Below are 23,331 nucleotides of genomic sequence, written 5' to 3' on the forward strand. Positions count from 1 at the left end.
GCAGCGCCTGGCCCCAGGGATGGCTGTGAAGACCACGAGCCCTCGTGTGCCTGTGAGGTCAGGCGAGGGGGTGGCTGACTGCGGCTGGGGAGGGGGCTCTCTGTGGGGTGGGTGCCCAGGAACAGCAGATGGCACTGCCCTGGTACGGAGGACCCATGCTCAGGGATGCTCTGTGCTGGCAGAGCTACTTCTCCAAACCAGGGGACATGCAATAAGCTTTTCTTTAAAAAAATGCTACCTTGATTTATTTGTAGAGTACAGTTCAATTTTTTATTGTGTTCCCTATCTTGAATGAGGTCCTCTAAAGGGTGAGATGGATGGCATGGCGGGGACCGAGGCAGTGAGGAGAGGGGACTGAGCAGAGCAATGAACCCCAAACGATGGTTCATCTCAGTCTTGTCGCAAGCTCCATCGGCAGGTGAAACGGGGCAATCGATAGCCATAATGAGCATAACTGCTGCCGTGTGCTGGCTGGCACCGCTCTGCGACGTGAAAGATGTGCTCTGGAGCAGAGGCTCCCTCCACTCCTGGGCTTGGGCAAGCGAAATGCCGAGGCCAGGCAGCTCGGGCAGGTCTCCCAGAGCCGTGCCCTCCCTTGGCACCGAGCTGGGCGAGCCCTGGGATGCCCTAGCTGGTGCTCGCCTTGTCCCGGGGCTCCTTGTGTTGCAGCCACCTGCCAAAGCTGCTAACGCAGCCACACCGGTTCTGCTGTTAATGAAGGAGCCCGACAGCCTCTGCTGCAGCCCGGGCTGTTGGGATGCTGCAGCCACTTTGATTAGGCCAAATCTGTCTTCCCAAAGATAGAGGCTTCTTCCCTTATCTCCTCGAAGCCTGCGGTGCATGCAGGCAGAGATGTAATCTAAAGCCCGCGATGGTGTGCGAGCAGACGAACGAGCAGGCTGAACCCCCAGAATTACCGATTACCGCCAGGACGATGAGGGAGGGTCGGCAGGCGCTGCCATTTGCTGCAATGGCAGAAACTGGATCACGCGTGCACGGGGAGACGTGAACGCTTGCACAGGGCTGCTGCGCCTGCCGCTGCGTGAGTGCCTGTAGGCAGCAGTGCCTGGCCGGGAGAGCTTGATTTCTGCCTGCAGGCAGAGGCAGGGGTGTGCAGGGCTGAGTCTGGCAGCAGAGGCAGTGCTGCCCGCGCTGCTGCCCTCGCTGCCAGGCTGGTGGGCGTGCAGAGCTCCTGCCCCGGCTCTCTCGCTGCCCTCCAACCTGGCCCTCTGCACACCACAGCAGCTCAGGAAGGCGTGCATTGCTAATTAAATCCAAAACTTCCTTCTGCGAGTTCATACGGGGCTGATCCAGATCTCGGATAAAGGAGGGGTGTCGAGGCTGCTCTCTGCTGCAACCCTGCATCGATGGAGGGCTGTGTGGGTGGGAAGGGGTGGTGGGGCCCCATGCATGTCGTGCTCTCCCGGGACCTCCGTCCCACGCTGGTCTCCAGCATGCACCGTACAGATTTCACCATCAGGGAGAAAAATAGAGAGGGTTTGAGTGTGAACCAAGGATCTGAAAAAAAGCGGGTTGGGTCTGTCAAAACACTCCGGTGTGATGGATTGGAAATGCTTTGGTTTGGTTTCAGATTTTAAAAGATTTTTGCCTTAAATCTTGAAGAGCAGAAAAACCTGAATCAAAACAGTCTTTCATTTTCAAAATGTCAAAACAGACCGATACAGCCTCAATGGCCGCCTGTCTCCAAACAGGAGATTTGAAACCTGCTCTTTCCTGCGGTTACAATTTCAGCAAATTAAGTTTTTCCAATGGAAAAAAAGTTTTCCTCAAGAGCATCCTGACAGTTCAACCTATAAGCAAATGAAATAGTAGCAATCTGATCATTGGTGAGTCATCCATGTGGGAGCGCAGATAAACGCAGCCGGAGCAGTATCTGCCCGTTGCATCGGGTGTTTCTGAGCCGTTCTCCTGCGTAAAGGCTATTTTGTGCCACCTGGCGAGGCAGGAGCAGGAAGGCTCGTGGATGGCTTTCATCCAAACGTTCGTATCGCAGTCAGAGAAAATAGAAAATAATTTTCCTATGGTTTGGTGCCCAGCATGGCACAAGGGATGCAGGAGCGGTGCCCGTCCCCAGGTCCTTCTGCTCTGTGGGGATGACAGCCCAGGGGTGCAGGGAGCCCCAAGGCTCCAGCGCTCGGTCCCGCTCGCGAGGAAGATGTGGACGTTGCACGTTCAAGGGCGGTAAGAGTGCTCTGCAGCAATTCCCGGTGCTTGTGCAAAGCAGGTGGCTCTTAAAAATAAGCTCTGGGGTGCAGTGGGGTGTGCGGGGCTCCACAACTGGCTGCACTGGATGGAGCCAGCCAGCATGTCTTCACCATAACTGTTCCAAAGAGCAATTAATGGGCAGATAATTCAGAAGAAGAGGGATGCTCAGGCTTTGCTTGGGAGGAGGCTGCAGCAGAGGTCAAGGCTTCAGGACCCATCTATGTGCCGTTCCTGTGGGCATCTGGATGTTCCTCCTGTGCAGTCCCCGAGTGCCGCATCTTCTGCAGCCTGGTTTGTAACTAGCACCTTTCCTTGCTGATTTGATCCTGCCCTGGAGCTCAGGGCTGCGCTGGGCTCTGTGCCGGGCTCAGACAGGGGACCCGGTTGGGTGCTGGGGCTCCCGGGGCGGGATGGGGTCAGGTCGCTTTTCCTTCCATTTTCATGAATTTCCGAATGCCACAGAGACTCCTGTGGCCCTGGGGATTTTCCAAACTGCTTTAAAATGCTGTTAAATTGGCCATGTGCAGGGGTTTATTTATGCTCATAGGACTGTGGTCTGAATATTCCTTTTAAAATTTACATCTGTGTCACTAGCAACGCTCAAATAAGGTTGCCATGGAAACCCCTCATTACTGGGCGAGGATGCTGGCAGAGGAGCCGTGGCCGGGAAGGACCGGGCTCTCCTCCCCGCTGCCCGCCCGGCTGCGGCTCCTGCGCCCAGTGGCAAACCCGCCTTTGTCGGTAAAGGCAAACAAGAGGAAAGGCGTTTCGCCAGCGCCTGCGGCCCGTGGCCAGAGCGGTGCTCGGCGAGATGCTCGGGGACCTGTTGCATCAGCAGGGGACACCGGACACACAGTCCTGGGTGGCAGCGGATGCCCGTGCCCATGCTTGGCCTCAGCTCTGGGCTGAGACAGGTGAAAAAGCCCCGAGGACTGGCCATGGGTGAGGGGGTTTCTGGTCACGGGTGGGAGCGGCGGGTTCGGGCTCCGTGGCAGGGACCGCTTGCAGGTGGGGGTAATAATTCAACGACATGCTCTGTAAAAACCCGCTTTAGTAGTGAATCCATACTGCTTGTGCCTGAATCGCTTTGCTCGGGAGCAAGGACACCGCCAGGAATATGGGAATTAAGTTTGCAAACCTCTCCCGCCCCGTGCTCCAGAGAAGCTCGTAACTGCTCTAATGATCCACAGTGGCCTGACAGATGCCTGGAAATTACACACTTCGCCAAGCTATGAGGAAAATGGATTTTTCTCCCCAGTGCTGCTTTGTGGAGCTGGAATCAATGAGACTTTGACTCTCAGGCGTTTGTTTCAGCCACGCCAGCTCTGCGTGGGCACCTGCCGCACCCACAGCTTTGGGGGGACCTGCCAATGCTCCCCCTCGCTCCGGGAGCTGCTGCCTGTGGGTCCCCATGATGCCCCAGCCCCGCTGTGCCCCGAGCACCGGTGCCCTGGCAGCCCTCACGCCCCAGCATCAGCCCTGGCACGGAGCAGCCCTGGCAGAGCCCCCTGTCCCCAGGTCCCTGGGAACAAACCCAGCCCATGCTGGGACATGCCCAGCTCCTTCCCAAAGGCATGCAAGCGCCCACAAGCCGGGTCGCTGCTTCGCTGCAGGAGGAGCAGCAGCAGCTAACGGGGAAGAGGAATTAAAGAGGCTCATCCAATTATGTAGGAATCACGAGATTTACAGCGTGGAAACAATACGACCTGTCGCATACTGACTTGTCCTGGCTTGGCACCACCGCTGCTGCCTCCCCAGCTGATGGGTGGGATTAATTATCCTGATATTTCAGCAGAGATACATGGGCTGGTGGGGACCACGGAGCAGGGGAGCAAAGCCATTAGAGATAGAGGCACTTTGATGCAGATGTTAACTTGAGTTCGTTGTAGTTTTTTATAATATCAAATGTAAGAAAGACATGGTCTCTGCCTTGTTACGGGCAGATAGGCCTGTCTGAAACAAATTAACAGGGTGGTTTCAAGGAGTAATTCATTTTTTTGAAAGCTGAGCCTCACTAGGTGTGAATAGAAAGTTTTCCACAGAGTTTTCTAGTCTTCCTAGTAAATCCCCAGTGCCAAACCTCTGACCTTGGCCAGATGCACCCCCAGGCTGGCCCCAGCCAGCGCCAAACACGGACAGCCTTGGGGGGAGACCTGCCGGCCCCCCGCTCCCTCCTGTCCTCTGCTGCCGTGTCCCCCCAGGTGTCCCTGCTCTGGAGGGGTTCATCACGAGGACGAAGGAACAAAGACAAATTGATCCTGTGGCTCTCCTGGGCTCCGTGGCCTGGATGCTTGTTCCTCAGGGCCTGCCCGGGGAGAGGAAATTGAGAATTTTGGCAGCTTTTCAGGATACAAATTGCACTGGGGGAAGAGAAGCTCCTTCTTTCTCAACCAATCATCCAGCCTAGTCGTCTATATCAGGGTATAAAATTAAATGGGTTCCTAAAGAGAGAGTATATTTAGATACAAAAAGCCCATTCTAGTCAGCTATCTGAGACTAAAATAATTAATCTCCCATCACTGTTAAGATGCAGCGGAGCAGATCTTGAGAAGCGAGTGCTGCGATTAACTCTTTGGGAACAGGTCAGCCCTGTGAAATGCAGCTCGTGCTCCGCTCTGTGCCACGACACCACGAGGGCTCCTGCCAGCTCCCGCCTCGACCGGGCTACGCTCAGCTTCGCCCCTGCCACGCCACGCCAGTGCCTCTCGGTGCTTGTGCTGCACGAGGCAATGCGTTGGCAGGGCTGCTCTGCCCCGTTGCTGCCTCTTGGCTGATGGAGGGGACGCAGCAGCCCCAGCAGGGACACAGCCAGGGTTTCGGCAGCTCTGCTATAAGGTGGGACGTTGCTCGTGGGAAATGAACCAGGAGCCTTCTGTGCCTGCAGCCCCGACCACAGTGTCGTGGCGATCCCTGCCGCCTGGGATCCCCCTGGGCTGCTGGCAGGCTGGGGAGGTCGGTATGCCACGGCCAGAAGGGCTTTGCCCCTGACACCTGCTCCCCCCAGTGCACCGGGAGCACCCCTTGCCGTGCCAGCCAGGGGCTCTCTGGGAGCACCGTGGGCTCCGAACGGCATCCCTCGGTCCTGAGCACCCACACTGCTGGGCTGCAACCCGGCGGGGCACCACGCTTGTGTCCCTGCCATCCCTACCTTGGCCGAGACAGGCGCCGGGCTGGGGGGCCAGCCTGGGCGTCCCACCGGGCACACCAGAACCGCACAAGCTATCGTCCACTGGGTTTGGCTAAAACTCCTTGCGTTTGGGGATGGCTGGGAAACAATTACAAGATACACAGCTGTAAAACGTCTGGAGAGACAAAGTTTAGTCTAATTGTAATAGATGACTATTTCTTCGCCTGGCTATAAATCATTCATGCTCTCACTTCCAGGCAGTCACATCCATGGATTATCTGACTATTCAAAACCTCCTTCTGTTGTTCTACCTGTCTGGAGTGTGTTCACAGCTTGGTTTGATTTGATTTCCACTCTAGAATGGGAAATATGAAATGACAACATAATGTTAGAGGTCTGGGTGACCAGAACAGCCCCATGCTCATGCCGCAGCATCGCTGCCCTGAGCTCCTTGGGCTGGGGGAGCCGGAGGAGTCGGTTTCTGCCCGAGCTAACGGCACAGCTTCTGCATCGACTGCAAGGCATGGGGTAGAGCTGAGCTGCCTTTTGCCAAATCCATTTGGCAATGCTTTATATTTCTTTCGCAAGATGTAACAGGAATCACAGTGTGGCTCTAGTCCAAGCTCCTGAGAGAAGAACAGATACAGGCAGCCTCCTCAGGGTCAGATTGCTGCCTCCTCCCATAGCAGTAGGGGAGGACGTAGCCGGCACCCCTGCTGCCCGTGACTGCTGTCCTCCCGTGGATTTTTCCAGGGGTACTCCAAAAGCATGTTTGGGGTTTTTTTTGGAGTACCCCAAAAGATGCCCTGGGGCATCTCAGCACAGGATTTGAAGCCCACCAGGTCCTGGCCATCTTTCTGGGGCACAGAGGTGCCTCAGAGCAATGAAGGTGGGGCAGGAGAAGCCTGGCATAGTGGTACAAGATATTTTCTGCTCTCCCTGCCTAATGAACTGGGCTTTTCCACTGCGGGGATGCAGCAGCCAGCGATCACACCATGCACTGCAGAGGAGGGCAGAGCCAGCAGAGCTGGAGGTGCTCAGGGCAAGGGAAGGGGGACAGGGCTGGGGTTTCCTTGTACCCCAGGCTATGCCTTCATCCCTTGCATCCCCCAGCCCCTGTGCATGGCCCGTTTCTCCCTCTCCAGGGACAAGCGGGGTTTCAGCTCTGCCTGCTCAGTCAGTTTGTCAGGCTGGGCATCGGGGTCAGTATGTCCCACTGATGGTTGCAGCCCACATCTCCCCGAAGGACCTGCCCTGGAGGGAGAAACTTTTTTCCAAGCAATGCTTTTCTTTGCATTTTCTCCCCTCGTGGAGGCTGGGCAGAAACCTGCCTGCCTGCTGCCTGCTACTGCGTAGTGCCCTTGAAAAGACCCCTGTTGTACTCCTCTGAAATGATGTAGCTCTGGCGTCTAATGATTCCTGACAGATTGCGAACAGTCCCGCTGCTAGCAATCAGGAAGGCAGGAAAAGTGTTGGGTTACTGATGTTTGTGGTTATTACAGTTATTGGACTCCATCGATTACGGGGATGGTCTGTGCCGTGGAGGCTGTTAGTAACTAGGGCAAAGCCTGGCGCTCCCTGTTCCCGTGCCGGCTGCCGGCCCGGCACACCCCGGTGAAGCAGAGCGATCACAGCTCAAAACCACACGTGGCTGAGAGACAGGACACACTCGGCTCCCAAACGCCGTTTAACAGCGCGGAACACCGCCAGGCAGACGTGATGCAGTTTGTCAGCCACTGACCTCCATTACTTAGTATTTTCCCTCTAAAGAAAGTAATAAACTGCACTTCAGCTGCCGGATCCTCATTATGTCAAAGCAATTTCAGGTTTGGCAGCACGGCAGCTCCCCGTGTCAGCCAGCACAGCCCGCTGCTCAGCTCCCTGTAGGAGCCACAGCGCCTGGCACAGCACCGTGCATCCAGCCTCGCTGTGCTGTGGGATGCACCGGTGCGCTGGCTGACTTTTTCAGAAATGAGCCTGTTTTCAGACAAGATTTGGCTGAAGAAATATAAAATTCAATTTTTAATTTTTTTTTAAATTTTTCTCAATAAAAATGTTCTGCTGGGGGCAGAGCAGCAGCTCGGGGCTGGCACAGGCTTTGCCACCGGACCCTGGGACAGGCGCCCGGCCCACCCTGGGTCCATCATTGCAGGGCAGCTGGGCTGCCGCTGGTGCTCCTCTCAGTCCTCTCTTCGTTTTCAGCGACACTGTTTTTTATATAATTAATTGTCAGCTGTATCAGTCATCAGTGATTTGTGTTTTAAAGATGGCCTGGCAGAACTAATTCCATTTCTGCACTGTGTCGTGCTGGATGATGATAAACTATGTACAGCTTCTCCCACAGAGCCTAATGATGAGCCGCTGCACTTTATTTTAATTAATACAGATAGCAAATATATTTTCATTAGCCATCAGGATGTCAGGCGAGAAGCACGGTCCTCCTGCATGGCAAGCAGCAGCGGCACCTTCGCTCCCGGGGCAGGGTGCAGCCCCCAGCTCTGCCTGGTCCCCTGCCTGACTCCAGCCACCTCTGCGTCCCTCCGCACCCACACAGCACCGGCTGGGCAGGCACAGGGCAGAGAGTTTCCTACCAGCCCTGTATCGGTAGCATGGCCCATCAGACCCTGGCAAAAGCTAACCTGGCTGCGCTGCTCCGTGGCAGCAGCCCCCAGGGCTAGGGGTGCAGTGCCTGCGGGGTGAGAGCTCTCTGCGGGGCCAGGCAGTGTGCTCTGAGACAAAGCCTCTCTCGGGGTCCCTCCTCCTTCCAGTGTGGGAGGACATGCAATTATAAGGCACGTTTGTAATTTCTGAAATTTAGAACAATTAAGCTGGCTCCCTGGTATTTCTGACGAAAGCAGCCCCTTGTTCCCTGAGGAAGTAACAGCCTTCCTTGACCTCTGCTCTATTATTCTGTTTGATTGATCTTAATTATATCAGAAAGGCTAATGATAGACTTTGTGGGGGTGCAAGTACATTGGGAACAAAGATGACAGGCTCTTTGTTGAGAGCGCACGAGGGCTGCTCGGGCGGCGATGGCGGGCATGGCCTCTGCGCCCAGCTAATGAGCCTGATAAGGCACGAGGTGCCCGGTCCTCTGCTCCCAGTGCCACTGCCCGGGCACCACCAAAACCCAGGAAACCCCTGTATTCCCCCAAAATGGAAAAGCAGAAGGCTAAAAGTGCATCATTAGCAAGCAAGGAGGACTTGATCCTCCAGCTGGACCATGGCAAGGAGCTGGCATGGCATAGAAGTAACTCCCCGCTGCTCTCCAAGGGCACGCTGCCCCGCAGCCTCCCCGGGCACCTCTTCAGCCCCGCTCCTGTGCCACCCACATCAGGGCATCCTTTTCCCTCATCCCTAAAGAGATGCCTCACTTTTCCCTGTGCCCACATGGAGGCTCCGGCCAGCTCCCACCAGGCTCAGGGTGCCCGCACCTTTCCCTCCGCATCCCAGGCAAGGTGTGCTGCGTCCCCCCGGGGACTTCACTGCCCCTCGGCTGTGTTTCACCACAGGAGCAGGTACAGGGGTGCTGACAAGGGGCATGGAAACACATCTCCCTTTTAAGGGACTTGGCTATATCGCCTTCCCCCACACCGAAGAATTCTTTAAATAGAAAAATCAGAAAACACAAATATGTAAAGAGTTGCCTGTTCTGTTAATTAATCACAGCTGGATTGAGTTAAATGAGAAAGCCTTTAAATGCCGGCCCTTGAGGCTCGTTTCTACCCTAAGCCTTATCTCAGGGTGGGTGTGCAGGCAGCGTGGGGCTGGCCCCAGCTGTGCTGCGGGAGCATCAGGCTTTCCTCGGGGGCAGCTCCTCAGTTTGCAGCTTTTCTGCTCCCATCAAAGCGGCTTTGGCAGCGTGTGACACCGCAGCCACTGTGCCGCTCCGGCGTGGGGAAGAGCGGCACTCGACAAGTCTCTCCAGAAGAGCTTTGATATTTGAATCAGCATGCGGAGAGGGGGCTTTGTCAGATGTTCCTCATATATTCTTGTAAAACATGCATGTCATATCGCTGGCACTTGTGCGTGTTTCCTGGTGATATTATTATTTTTGACACACCCTGCTGATCGGGAAATGTGGTGAGAAAGTACCTGACTCTCTTCTTCCCAGCAGGTAACGAATCAGCAAATTATAGAAAACAGTGTGTCGTCCGGCTTGGACAGGCTTTTTTTCTACTGTTGCTATTGTTTATGTTCCTACAGGGTAATCGTAATTTTTAATGTACTTTTGATAGCAGTGTAGTATGATTAAAATAGGCACATCTGAGAAATAAATCTGTTTTTAAGGATTGCCTTTTTGACATGCAATATTAAATGCTCAGGGAAGGACCAGCTGCTGCTGAAGGGGACCTGAGCTGTCCCTGTGTGGGGATGGTCCCCCCAGGTCCCACTGCAAGCTGGCAGGGAGGGAGGGCAGCGGCTGCAGGGCTGCCAAGGCTCAGACCCCACTGTTTGCCCCTTGCAAACCACCCCATGGCTCAGCATCTCCCTGGACATCACTCCCTCCAAAATGATGGTCGCATCCTGTGTCTGTTGCTGTGGGTCCTCGGCAGGAATCTGCAAGGTTTACCTGCAAGGAACCATAGTAGCGTTTCTGCAGCAGCTGGAGTCAGGAGGCCACGGGTTAGGGCTGTTTGCTCATGAGAAACACAACAGCCAATTTCATGGGAGCAGGAAGAGCAGCAGCAGGTTCAACATAAACTTGTAACGTGTATTTTCCATCAGCAAATGTTCCGGACTGTAGCTGGGAACAGAGCTGGGCTCTAACTCTGGGCTCGTAGTCCTGAATGTAAGGAGACTGTTGCCTTTGCTATGCTTTGCTTTGCTTGTTCAGGCTTCTTGTTTTGATCAAAGATGCAATGCTGTATAATTTAAGAAAGACTTCGCTTGTGAGGCCAGTTTGATGCATGTGGAGTGGAAATATGGAAAAATACAGCCCTTGCCCATGGAAGCCCGCTCAGATAATCTGAGTCACTCGAGGAGATGTTATTTGCCATGACTCAATTCAATTTGTGCGGTTGGGTGACAATGTACCAATGAGTGATAATGAGTTGCAATCGCCCTGCGTTGCATCCTGCCGACAGAGCCGGGCAGTTTGCACCACGGAGCGTCTCTCCAGCGTGTTTTACCGTCAGCTGCTCCCCCAGCAGCGCCTGACTGACTGGATCTACCACAGCCCAGCATCACTCTCTTCTCATCGGTGTGCCTATGTTTCTGCTGCGTTGGTTTTATCTCTTTGGTTTGCAAAGGCTGGCTCCTCACGGCATGGATAGCCATCGAGGCAATGCTGGGGTTGCAAACAGGCAGTCCAGAAGACTCCTGAGGCTGGCACATTTTTTTTTCCAGATCCAGGTGTAATGCCGAGCCTGCAGGAAACGCTGGATGTGCACTGGGTTGCCGGTGAGCAGTTGGTTCTGCCACAGCTTGGCTCCCAGATGCCCACCATTGCTGAGGGCAATGGAGCAGCAGCGATGTCGCTGTCGGAGCAGGCAAGGTGCCTGCACGCCTCTGCTGCTCTGCTAACGCCCTGAAATGGCTCTGCCCTTGCTCTGCCTGCAGTGCAGGCCAGTGGGCACACGGAGCCTCAAAACCTCTGCTCCATGCAAGTTTTGGGCATATGCAAGAGCAGCAAAAGCCTGTAGAAGACGGGTGCAGATGCTGACATCTGGCAGAGATGTTCAGGCTACGTCAGATGGGTCCTAGCGAGGAGATGTGGTGGCTTCTCCCTGGGACGGCAGCTGCAGCGATGCTGGAGAGCAAGCTGCTGGGTTGCTGGTGGTCTAGCTCGCCTTTCACTGCAGGCTCTGGATAAGACCCAACTAGAGGAATGGAAAATGCTTTCAAATGTAGATGTTGTAAAAGACATTTTTGCAGTGGAAAAACTAAAAAGATTTACCTCTGGGGGATCATTTGCCTCTGATCCTCCCCTGAGCTGCTGTCAGGAGAGCGTTAGGCTGCAGCTGCAAGGGCTCTTGTTTTGCTGCACCCTTCCCTCCCTACCTTTCCTAATGAATTCCAAGAAAGCCTCAGTGCATTCCTAAATGGGAACACAGCCTGTGTCCTTCACAGTCATCTACACAATAAAGACAGCCATTTCACTGCTGGCAGGCATGAGCTCCTCTGTGTACTGGAAACAAAAGCTGAAAGGAGGTCTTTATATTTTTTGATTAGATAGCTTGAAAAGTTTGCTTTTAATTGAAATTGCCTCACTGATTTAATCTAAGTGTCAGCTCTGAACCCCTTACAGGAGAGCAGCTCCGGCTCCTCACAGAGGCGACGGCATGGATCCTGTGCCGGCTCTCGCGGGAGGTGCGGATCAAAGGGCCCAGGAGAAGCAGGAACCCTTGTGCCTTTAGGATGCTGCGCTGGGTTGGGAGACCAAAAGCTGTTTTCTCTCCTTATGCAAGGAGCAGCGCTACTGCCCAGCAAACGCCAAGAAAGCTCGGCTCCCCCGAGGAGAGCAGGTCTGGGGACCAAGGCAGGGACCATGGAGCATCCCACTGAGCCCTAGGAAACCCCTGACCCCTGCACCTCTCAGAATAGGAATGGCCCCAGCCAGTGCAAATTATTGTCCCAAAGCCACAGCCATCCACCAACGCCATCTGACCCCAGGGGCACTGACACGTCTCGTGCTGTCCGTGACACGCTGGCTCCGGTGCTGCTCTGAGCAGCGGGTGTATGTGCAGGGAAACTAAATTTAATTATTTTTTTTTTAAAGAATGAATGAGGAAGAAGGATTATTGGGGAAATTTTCTTTTGGGGAAATTCTGGCACACAGACAAATTGAAATATTTCAACGCAGGCTGGGGACTGAGTCTTGGATAAAAATAAAGCGGGAGGCGGCAGCACCTTCCCAATGACATTAGCTCCATTCATCTCCCCCATGACGCTGCAGCCATTTCACTGGCAGCATACAAAGGCATTAGAAGTTACATTTTCCTTCACTATTTCTCAAATATATTTATGCTGGGAGATGTTTGTGGAGGTACATCGTGTGCCTCGGGCAGAGGATTAATTCCAAACTGTCACCTTGCTTTTTGATGGGTTTGTAAATTCTGCTCTGTTGATTTGTACTCTCAGTAAATTGATAAAATCCTCTTTCCAAAACCCAATACACCATTTAGAGCTCACCAGGGTTTTAGACCTCATTGGCTCACATATTTATGTAAATATTGTGTCCAACAACAATTTAAAAACTGCTGCATGAATAATCTGGATGGATGATAAGGGGTGAAAGGAACCAAGTTGTCTGACGGGGGCTGTGTGCTCTGGAAAACAGGTTTTCACAGAATCACAGAATCGTATAGGTTGGAAAAGACCTTTAAGATCATTGAGTCCAACCATTAACCTAACACTACCAAGACCACCACTACACCATGTCCCTGAGCACCTCATCCAAACGTCTTTTAAATATTTCCAGGGATGGGGACTCAACCACTTCCCTGGGCAGCCTGTTCCAGTGCTTGACAACCCTTTCGGCGAAGTAAAATTTCCTAATATCCAACCTAAACCTCCCCTGGCGCAGCTTGAGGCCATTTCCTCTCGTCCTATCACTTGTTACCTGGGAGAAGAGACCGACCCCACCTCTCTACAACCTCCTTTCAGGTGGTTGTAGAGAGCGATAAGGTCTCCCCTCAGCCTCCTTTTCTCCTTTTCCATGTCCTGGGGGCTGGGTTTTGGGGCAGCTTTGCAGGTGGGTGGTGGCTTTGGGCAGCGTTGCCCCAGGATCCGTCCCCTCTGCACCGGAGCTGACTAACCCTGATGGTGCTGGGAATAGACCGACGGCTCTAAGGATGCTCTCGGGGCCGGAGCGCAGCATCGCATCCCGCCCCAGGCCAGCCTGGGTGCCAGGCTGACAGAGCTGTGCACCCCCTGCCCTGCTAGTAGCGAAGCAGCACTTGGGTCATGTTTTTAATGTTGTTAGCACCATCTACCTTTCTTATTTTAAATACTTCCCTCCTTTGTATCCTGTGCAATGGGGGAAAGGATGGCTGATGTGTCCAAGCAGACATCTGCTAAGCTGTACTTGCAGAGCTCCTCGCTGCGGGCGGGGATGCTGCTGGTGTGCTGGGAGCTCTGGGAGGCTGTTAGGGCTCATGCAAGAGTAGTCTTTCAATTTAGGGTCTTGGTATCTTTGCAAATGGAAGTTGAGGACTGTCAGGAATAGCCTGATTTTTACTGAAATTGCATTTAAATAATCATCAGAAAATGCAAGCCCAGTTCATGCATACCATCATGCAGCCCCATTGTCGGAGGAAGAGCTGCCGTGCTGCGGAAAGGTGGTGGAGGGGATATCAGAATTGATGTCCTCCGGTATTGTCCCCCAGCCACCAATCTACCCGAGATGAAGGATCTCATCCACAAAATGTTGGTATGCTCCATTAATCCACCCTAAAAAGTCAGATGGAGACTCTCTTGAATTTTAAATATTTTCAGCCATTCTGACTAGCTCTGAAATCACCCCAAATTGACCAGTTTCCAGAACATTGCCTCACTCCCCCCACGTTATTCCTGTTTCATTAGTGCCTGGATGCTCGGACTAATTTAATATCTTCATCAGTTTATTGCGTTGCTTGCAGAACTGCACCGAGCCCAACAGCAACTGCCGGAAGACCTTGCAGGAGACCCCTCCAGCCAGCTCCGCCATCCCCTCTCCTTCCCCACTCGGAGGGAACCGGCAGCAGAACTGCTCCTGCTGGTGCCTGCCTGCTCCTGCCTGCTCCTGCCTGTTCTGCCCCAGCTCCTCATGGCAGTGCCAGGTCCCCACAATAGTTCCCTTGTTGATGGGCTGAAGCACGTCACCGAAACTCCCCCGGCAGCCCTGGGGAACATGTTTGCTGTCCCTTCTCTGGGGTTGCCCCTGCAGAACCACCTCTCCCGAGCACGGCTCTTGGTGCCACGGGTCCTTGCTTTGGCATGTAATGCACAAGTATGCGAGACAGTGAGACGGACAGAGATGTGAAAATCGTTTTTGCTGAGCAGATTACGCTGCTCTGGGATCAGTCCCACAGATATTCCTTCTGTCGCACTTGAATTTTTGGATGCCTTTGCATTTGGCACCAAATTTCCTTTCCAGACTAAAGCTTTGCATTTGGAATCACACCTCCAGAGCTGGGTTTAGTGGCCAGGCTGATCATACGTTCCCTCCCTGCTGCTGCCAGGAGCTTGGCTTTCGGTTGCATAAAGTTTCCTTGTACCTTCCTGCTACACCCATCTGTCCGGGGGTGCTAATGCCCTTTTCCTTTCTGCACCCCTTACCCCTGTCAGAGGAGGCGCAGAGCCAAGCCCCTGGCCCTGCCCTTGGGGGAGTCGCTCGGGCTCTCCAGGGGTTGAACACCTTCTACTGCAGGCAACAGGATTCTGGGGTCAGGAAAAGGGAGAAGAGTCTGGACAAATCTGTGCTTGTCCCCGCGCAACGCAGACCTGGGGAATCCAGGCAGAGCTTCCTTGCTTTGCATCAGGAAAGCTCTGGGTTCAGCCAGCACACAGGTCCCTTTTGGTCGGCTGCTTTTCTGGCCTCTCCCCAGCGAAAGAAAAAGGAGGAAAAAAGGAAAAAAAAAAAGATGGCAAAGTCGGGACTGTGCTCTCTGCCCACACTATGAGCACTTCAGCCTCGGCTGCACCACAGCTATGAATTTTAGCAAGCAAAAGAAGGAACAGAGGGGAAAGCAGCTTCTCAGCACCCCGGGAACACAGTCCCCCCGAGTAAGTCCCCTGGTTGGGGACGGCGTTACCTCTCTGTGCCCACAGCCCTGAGGCCCCCAGCCACCGCGGGGACAGAGCACTGCAGCGGAGGGTCCCCGGGGCCACGGGGCTGTCACAGCCCTCTCCACCCTTGCACCTGGCCAGCCTGGGACGACGGCCCACACAGGGGGACCTCGGGGCCGAATTCAAGCTCCCCCTGCTCGCTCCCCTGCAGGCTCTGGCTGCGGACAACGTTTGGGCCACTCAGCTGGATCCCTGCTTTTACAAATCAGTGCAACTCCAGCAGCTTTAATGATGCGATGCTAACTCACAGCAACACGCTTCAAAGGGTTTGTTATTCCGCATCCATGTCATCTAAGAAAGACGCTGGGCCAGAAATAGTGTCTTCTTGAAAGCGCAGGAGGAGCTCTCCCTGTCTGTGCCAGCTGCAGCCCTCTTTTAAGGTTCCTGGCAGTTCCTTGCTGATCACCCGCACCCCCATTTTTGGGGGCTCCTGGGGCTGCCAGGGCACACGGAGCTCTGTTAGGACACAGGCACCAGCTGTGACTGCTCAAGTGTCCCCCCCAGCCATAGGGACCACGGCTATAGATTCAAGTTGAAGATAAGCAACGCTTGCACTTGCTTATCAAGCCTATGTCATAGGCTCTGCTAGAAATCCACAATGCTTCACTCTCCATTACGAAAAATTAGTCTGCCTTCCTCCAGCTGTTTCCCGGCTCTGCCTCTTCCACCCCAGGCTCTGGTCGGCTCCTCCAGCTGCCCAGCTCCATTTCTGAAATTCTTACGGATGAAGCCTGAGAGATAACAGAGCTGGGCAGCAAGGGGGTCTCTGCAAGTATCAGAAGTTCATTTATTCCTCGTCTTCATCTTCCCAGTGGTGCAGTTGCTGTCGCAATTGCTCTGGGGGATGGCAGCAGGCGAGCAGCCCGTCCTGCCTGAGCAGCTCCGCTTTCTTCAGGAGAGCTGCTGAAAGGCATGGGCTCAGGGCTGGGGTGCCAAAGCTCCCTGAGCAAGCATCCGTCTGTCCTGGGCTCTCCTCTCCTGCTGGGGCAAGGATGCAGATTAGAGCAGACTGGCCCCATGTGGCTGTGCAAGAACATCCTTAACAACTTATCTGTTAACAAGCTCTGAAATGAGACAGACAGACAGGCAGCTGGCAGTCTGTCCTCTGAAATGAAGGACACCTTCCCTTAGCACCTCGGTGGAAAAGGGCTGCTTTCTGCAAAGCATTTCTCTTTCACTTCATCCTGACTTATGCAGGCTGAGTTACCTGGATGCCGAGTTGGACTTGGGACTGCAAGAGCAGGTGAAGCACCTGTATCACGCGGGTCTCCTCTGTGCATCCAACCTAGGCATTGCTCACGTGCACATCAGCATGAAAAATGATCTTGTGAAGCAGGTCCTTTTGGGAAGGGCTCTGGAAAGCCATGGAAGACAGTTATGAGCAGCAGCTGAATCGCAGGAACCTGAATCAGAGTGATGCCAAATCCTCCCTCGCCCCATGGCAGCCTCCCCGGAGCCTTCCTGACACTCTGTGTTTCGCTCTCCATCTCGGCGGGGCAGCAGCGTGCAGCACAGACCTGTGCCCAGGGCCTCGCGGTGCTGCTGCATGGCCCAGCCGGAGACGTCCCAGGCTTCAGCTGGGAGCACAGAGCTCCAGCTCTGCGGGGTCCAGTGCTTTTACCTTAGGACATGTTAAAGATTGTTCTGCCTCTCTTTGGATCACATCGTTTGCCAAACACCTCTTCCCTTCGAGTCGGCAGAGGTAACAACGAGCCCCCTGCATGGCGGGTGCTGCTGGGGCAGGCAGTGGGGCTCCCTGCCCTTCTGCACCTCTTTGGCAGCAGCCTGATAGCATTTTCTTGTGGCTGTTTGGCCATGTGTGTGTGACCTCCCTCTGAAAGCAGCAGTGGAAAAGCAGCTTCACTGGGCTCTGCCTGGCCCTCCCCGAGGGATGCTGATCCTGGCCCAGCACAGCCGACACAAGGACTTCAAAGAGCTTGTTCGCAGCCCTGCCTGCTCTGCCACCCCCGGCAGACCTAAACCCCCCTGGGACACACGCTCGTCCCCACCACTGCCCCAAGGTCATGCCTGGAGGGATGGCAGGTCCCCATCCCCACTGCCATGGGTGCTGGAACCGCCTGCACCCTGCGGTTTCTGCTCCCGAGCTGCGATCTGCTGGAAACATCGGCTTCGGCCCCATACACCGCTCCGCTAATGAAGGGGAAGGGCCAGGCAGTGCCCAGGACCCCCAGGCTTGCCCCGTGCGCCGTGTTCGATACCAGCATGGTTCATCCTGGTGCTTGCTCTGCTGAAGCCCTAAAGGGAGGCAGGGGGCTGGGTGCTTGTCAGGGTGCTCAGACGGGCAGGGTGATCCCCCCGCAGACCTGCTGGGTCCCTCGGACCGACGCGGGGATGCACCCATGTCTTACCGAGCACCCTGACTCTGGCAAGTCAAGTGGTTAAAGACACAGAGCCATCTCACTGCTGAATTCAGCAATTTCATACTCCTGACAAGAGTGTAAATCCACCCTGATGGACTGGAAAATTGGAAAGCCAGTGCTCATCCTGTATTTTCTACAGACATCTATCTGAAGTCCCGAAAGATACATTTATTGGCAGGCTCCAGTTCCAGCCATGTAACTGCACGTTATGCTAATTAAAATATAGCCTGTGTTTTGTAACAGGATTTCCTTGGAGCGTATTTTCCTGTTCAGTAACCACTTTCAAATATTTGAAAAATAAAATCGCATCAAGTAAATAACTTTTGGATTGCACACAGAAGGTTAGTCTTTTTTTCTTCCAAAGCCCGCTGGAACTGGCTGTACTCATTGCAATGGCAAAGGATGTAAAATACACTGATTTCTGAGGCTGCTTGTAGTCTAGATCAAAAGCTGCGTGTTATTTAATCATACAGAGCCCATTTCATTAAAAAAAAAAATCTGTTTGTACAAAATGGGATAACGAAGCGCCACAGCACTCGGCTCTGACCCTGAATACCCACAGAACAACCCTGCCCTCTGGCAGGACTTGCCGTTCTCCCACCAGCCATTTTTAACACCCACATTACCCATCCAGCGATGCCCTGCCACACGTCTGTGCGTACTGCCTCATCTGTGACATTATCTACCAATTTCTGAACCCAGCAGAAGCTGACTTAGAGCTACAAGGGATGGATTATACACTGATCCGTTCCGCGCTTCTCTTTTTACATGGTTTGCTTTTATAAGACCTCTGTGTGGCATTCTGTATGCCGGGTGAGCACAGTTAGCTTAATTGGTCTAAGGTCTGCCTCTTCAGCCCCAAATACTTTTATCAAACTCCTCACTGAAAGATAAGTTAAAAATGTATAGAAAGGAAACACTTGTGATGCTGTAACATCCACAAAATGTACACTTTAAAGAGCATCTTTGTATGTTCACATTGGCAAAAATACGGGAGAAGTAGAAGGCTAAGAGGTATTATTTTCATTGCTACTGATCCAGACTTTCCTCGTTCTTTCTGCTAAGGAGGAGAGAAGGAAGAGGAGACATTTACTATGGCCTCTGATACCTCCTCATCAGACACTCCCCATTATCTCCGGCCGCACAGCCCGCTGGCAGCGTGGCCATGTGCTATTTTCTCATTGCTTGAGATGATACCGCTCGGGGTGCTGCCGATTGCAGCGGGAGCGCACCGCTCACTTGTTGCAGCCCTCGCTGGGTTCACGCTCCGTTTTCCTTCCTGCTGGACACACCCGATTTGGGGGAAATATCCTCCTGCGGTGCCGCGCTCACAACGAAGCCAGGTGAATCTCTGTGGCTTGCTGTTCCGCTGTGACAACTAGCCTGGAGGTGCTCAAACGCCTTGAAGAAAAGAAGGGGGAGCTCCGGTGGCGGGGCTACGGAGGAGCCCGATGCTCAGCACCCCCCGGGTTGCATTTCTGCTCCCAGCACCGCAGCCTCGGGAAGGATTTGCTGGTCTCGTCACAACCTCTAGTGGACACCGGTCCGCATCGCCACCACCACACCAAACGGGATATATTTAGACACCCTGGATCTCCCGGGGCTCCGGCCGCGTCCCCGCCGTCCCCAGCGACCGGGCTTTGCGCAGCGCCGGTCCCGGCCCGAGCCCGCCCGGGCAGCACAGGCAGCACGGGCAGCATAGGCAGCACGAGCAGCACGAGCAGCACGGGCAGCATAGGCAGCACGGGCAGCACGGGCAGCACAGGCAGCATAGGCAGCACGAGCAGCACGGGCAGCACAGGCAGCATAGGCAGCACGGGCAGCACAGGCAGCACAGCCAGCGCTGCCGCCCTCCTCTGCCCGCAGCTGCCGGACTGGACGCAGCCTGCCCGTACGCCCCGTGTTTGCACGCTGCGTTCACACGGTGCTAAATAAATATCTCTGCCGATGACCACGCTTCTTGCACGCTGCTGCCCGGAGCCTCCTGGCACAAGTCCTTGCGAAGGGACGTGCCTCTGCTGCCTGTTCCGATGCCGCGTTCCGTGCCGGTGGGTGGGTGTAAGCGGATGCTGCGAGGAGAGGCTTTCACACCTCCTCTCTGTTGATCTAAATGGCTCCACAAGTGCAAAGCACCAAAAAGCCACCAGCCGAGCAACTGATCAGTGCAAGTCATGTGAAATTAGTTGTTTCTTGAAAGAACGAACTGAAAGAGCAGGCAGATGGAGCACAACAAACAATCTCTCTGCAGGGTCTGATCCTGCTCCCCCTCACAGATTGAGAACAGCAGGGCTTGCCAATCTGGGCCCCGGCTGTGACCTCCTGCAAACAGATCGACAAGCCTCCCGCCTGGCACGGGGAGAGCTGCCACATCGCCGCCGGCTCCAGGGCTGCAGGAGTTTGGGATTTTACAGCGATAATTCACCGAACCTTGTAAAGGGTCAACTATTTATCAGCTCCCTCTCTGCCAAGGAAAGAGGAATTCAGTACGCTGTGTTCTCATACCCTGAGATTTATGACAGATCGTGCTTGCCATAAGAGCCAAATCCTGTTCCTGAGGGAGCTGGGCTGCCTGCTGGTGCTCCCAACGGGTGCTTGGGACCAGATAGCCCTCCTGCCTCCAGGGCATGAGGCAGCGGTGGAGCTGTAAGCCCTGTACCGGGCCCTGCACTCACTCGGTTTGTTTGCTCAGGTCCCCCAGACCCCCCCACGGCGGCACAGGGACTATCGCTGTACGCACACGTCTCCCACAGCAGCTCACCAACGGCCTGGATGAGAGTGTTTGTGTAACACGACGGAGAAGAGGGTCTCTCTGTTCTGATGCTGAAACAGGATGCCAGCAATTGTGGATAGAGACTTCAGATCTGATTCCTTCATATGTACGTGCATGTCCATGCACAGAACACAAACCCATGCGGGTGAGAGAGAAAAATGCTGTAATCTATACCCATTTCTGTTTTATTACCCAGAAAGAAGGATAGATTCTGGAATATAATCTCTGTATGGAGAGCCGGGTTTAAGACCAAAAAAGTCCAAGTCTTTTAACGCAATCTGAACATGAGAACAGAAACCGAAGCCGGGCAGGCAGCATTGCACAGCACTCCTGACCCGGGGAGCTGTTAATCTTTGCTATAAACACACATCGGCCCTGGAGGTCAGCCTCCCAGGCCCTGCACAAACACTGCAGCACAGGCAGACACCGGCCTCTCCCGTTCTCCCTCTGACCAATCCGCATTGGTAACCACAGCCAGCAGCACACCAAAACCCGGCCGCCTTCGTCCCCGCAGGCTTCCAGTTAGGAGAGACCAGGAGCAGCACCGGCGTAGCGATCTTGCAGCCCCGCGCTAGTTTGCAACGACTTTGTCAAGTCACCCACAAACGGGTCCCAAAGCCTATTCTTAGGTCTGTCATCACGGCAGCGGGAAAGGGAGAGGGAGCAGATTTGCGTGGAAACGTGAAACGTGGAATGAACACGCAGCCCCTGGGTAAACACTCACCACCCCACGGCCATCCCCTGCGTGCCCGAGCCGGTGGGACGGGAACATCGGCGGGGACCTGGCACCGGGGGCTGGGGACACCGGGCCGCTCTCCCTGCGGGAGGGAGGCGGAGGGTCCGGCACAGCTCCCCGGGAGGACACGGCCCCGTTACCACACGGTTCCCCGTTAGGACGCGGCTCCCCGGAGCGGCCCCGGCAGGACCGGGCCCCGGCGGCGGGAGCTGTCCGCCCCGCGGTGCTGAGCCGCCGCTGTCCCGCCGGGCCCCGCTACCGCTGCCGGTGCCGCTGCCGGTGCCGCTGCCGCTGCCGGTGCCGCTGCCGCTGCCGGTGCCGGCGCTGCGCTCTCCCGGCAATGCCAGAAGTTTCAGCCGGGCCCGGGGAGCAGCACAAGCGGCTAGTCCCCGGTCGGGGGTGGCACGGCCGGTTCCAGCAGCCCCTCCCGGGCCGGCGGCCCCTTTCCCCGGTCCGACTCCCCCCTCCCCGGTCACGGCTGCACTCCCCCCCCTCACCCCCCGCCCCGGCCGGTGCCCCCTCCCCGGCAGCCCTTGCCTCCCCCCCCCCCGCCCCCCCCCGGCCGGGAACCTCAGGGCCCCGGCGGCCGGGCCCGGGGGGCCCCGCTCCGCTCCGCGCCGCAGCCCCGGCCCGCTCCGCCCCGCTCCGCCCCGCTTACCTGGGCGCGGGGCCGCGGGGCTGCCCAGCAGCAGGGCGAGCAGGCAGAGCCCGCGGGGCCCCGGCATGGTGCGGCGGCGGCGGGCGCGGCGGAGCCTCCGCGCTGCTGCGAGCCGAGCCCGGCCGAGCCCAGCCGAGCCGAGCGGAGCGGGGCCGGGCCGGGGGCGGGGGCTGGGGCTGCCGCCGGAGCTGGAGCCGGCGCGGGGGAGCGGGCGCGGCGGAGGGCGGAGAGGAGCGGCTCGGCGCGGAGCGGCGCGGAGCGGCGCGGAGAGGAGCGGAGCGAGCGGCGGGGGAGGGCGCCGGCGGCCGTCCCGGCCCCCGCGCAGCGCCGTGCGCTCCGGCCCCGCCCGCGGCTCCCCCGGCCCCCCCGGCTCGCCCCAGCCCCACCGACCCGCTGCTCTTCCCCGGCCCGGGGCTGCCCCGGCTCCCGGCAGCCCGCTGCGACTCCCCTCAGCCTCCCCAGTCCCCCGGCTCGCCCCCGGCTCCAGGAGCTCCCAGTGCTCCCCGCTGCAGACCCCCACTCAGCCTGCACCCGGTCTCTTGTATCACCTCACTGCTTCTTGTCCCCAAGCCTCCCATGGCACACAAGCCCCTCTCAGCATCCCGAGCCCCTCTCGCCTCCCTGCTCAAGCCCAGCCTTACTCCCCTTCCCTCCCCTCAGGCTCCCCAAATGCAGGCTGTGAATAGGGCAGTGGTGCTATGCGGGGGCTGATACAGGCCCCATGCCCCCCCTTGGGATCATGGATGAACCAGGGTCTGGTCCTGCTGCTGGAGCCAGCGAAGCCAGGCTGAGAGGGAGCTGCACGCTGTGACCTGACCAGCCACAGTGGGGTGATAGGCTCTGGGCACGTGAGACTTCACAGTTTGTGGAAGCTGCACAGGGCCCCTCCCTAATAATGTGGGGCTGGCACCATGGCCACGGGTGAGCACTGGAGTCTTCCCAGCCCTGCAGCAAAAGAAGCAAGGCACAGACAGTCCCCCCTCAGCACCCCAGCCCCAGTCCCGGAGCTCCACAACCTTCTTGCCTACGGGTAGGACCGTGGGCCTGATGGCTCTCAGGAACACCCTGCCCGGTCTGGTCCTGCCTGTCCCCCTGCCCAGGCCACCAGAAGCTGCAGTAAGCTGAGAGCTTCCAGCAGGCCTCTCCTGAGCCCGACAGAGCACACGGTGTAATTACACTGACTTTGATAAGAACAGGAACAGAGGCTTCATTCTCTTGAAATCCCAAATCCTACCCTGAAATGTTTACTGTAAATCACCTCCCGGTGAGAGCTGTCTGGTCCTCCTGGCCACTCTGCCTGTCAACTCAAATAGCCAGAACAATGTCACAAAGCACGACATGAGTGTCAAACACCCGGAGACCAAGGCCAGCCTTTCCCCCAAATAGCCAGTTTGTTGATGCTGCCATCTGAGAAGTCCCTGCTACCTTTGAGAGAGCAATTACACTGATTCGGTTACCTCAGCAACAATAATCACACACTGGTATCACTACAAATGCCACCACGCAGAACACATCAAGTCAAGAAACTGTCCAAACACGGGGACTGATCCTGCTGCCTTTTTCCCTGCCGGGCTCTGCAGAGTTCCTCCACCCAAGCCAGTGCAAGCGGGAGAAGCAGCAGCCGGGGGATTTTGAGGAGCGTGAAGCAGGCTGTGCAGGCAG

At 55.9% G+C, this 23,331-nt stretch overlaps 1 protein-coding gene across 1 annotated transcript in view; it reads right to left on the reverse strand.

The window, feature by feature from the left end:
• Positions 1–21,736, reverse strand: part of SEZ6L (seizure related 6 homolog like) — a 47,730-nt gene extending 25,994 nt beyond the window's left edge. Inside the window, exon 1 of the mRNA XM_072880420.1 lies at positions 21,670–21,736. Within this exon, the coding sequence (XP_072736521.1) occupies positions 21,670–21,736 (67 nt within the window). The remainder of the gene's footprint in view (positions 1–21,669) is intronic.
• Positions 21,737–23,331: the final 1,595 nt, after the last annotated feature.

The sequence above is a fragment of the Ciconia boyciana genome, chromosome 15 (assembly GCF_034638445.1).
Source record: "Ciconia boyciana chromosome 15, ASM3463844v1, whole genome shotgun sequence".
NCBI lineage: Eukaryota > Metazoa > Chordata > Aves > Ciconiiformes > Ciconiidae > Ciconia > Ciconia boyciana.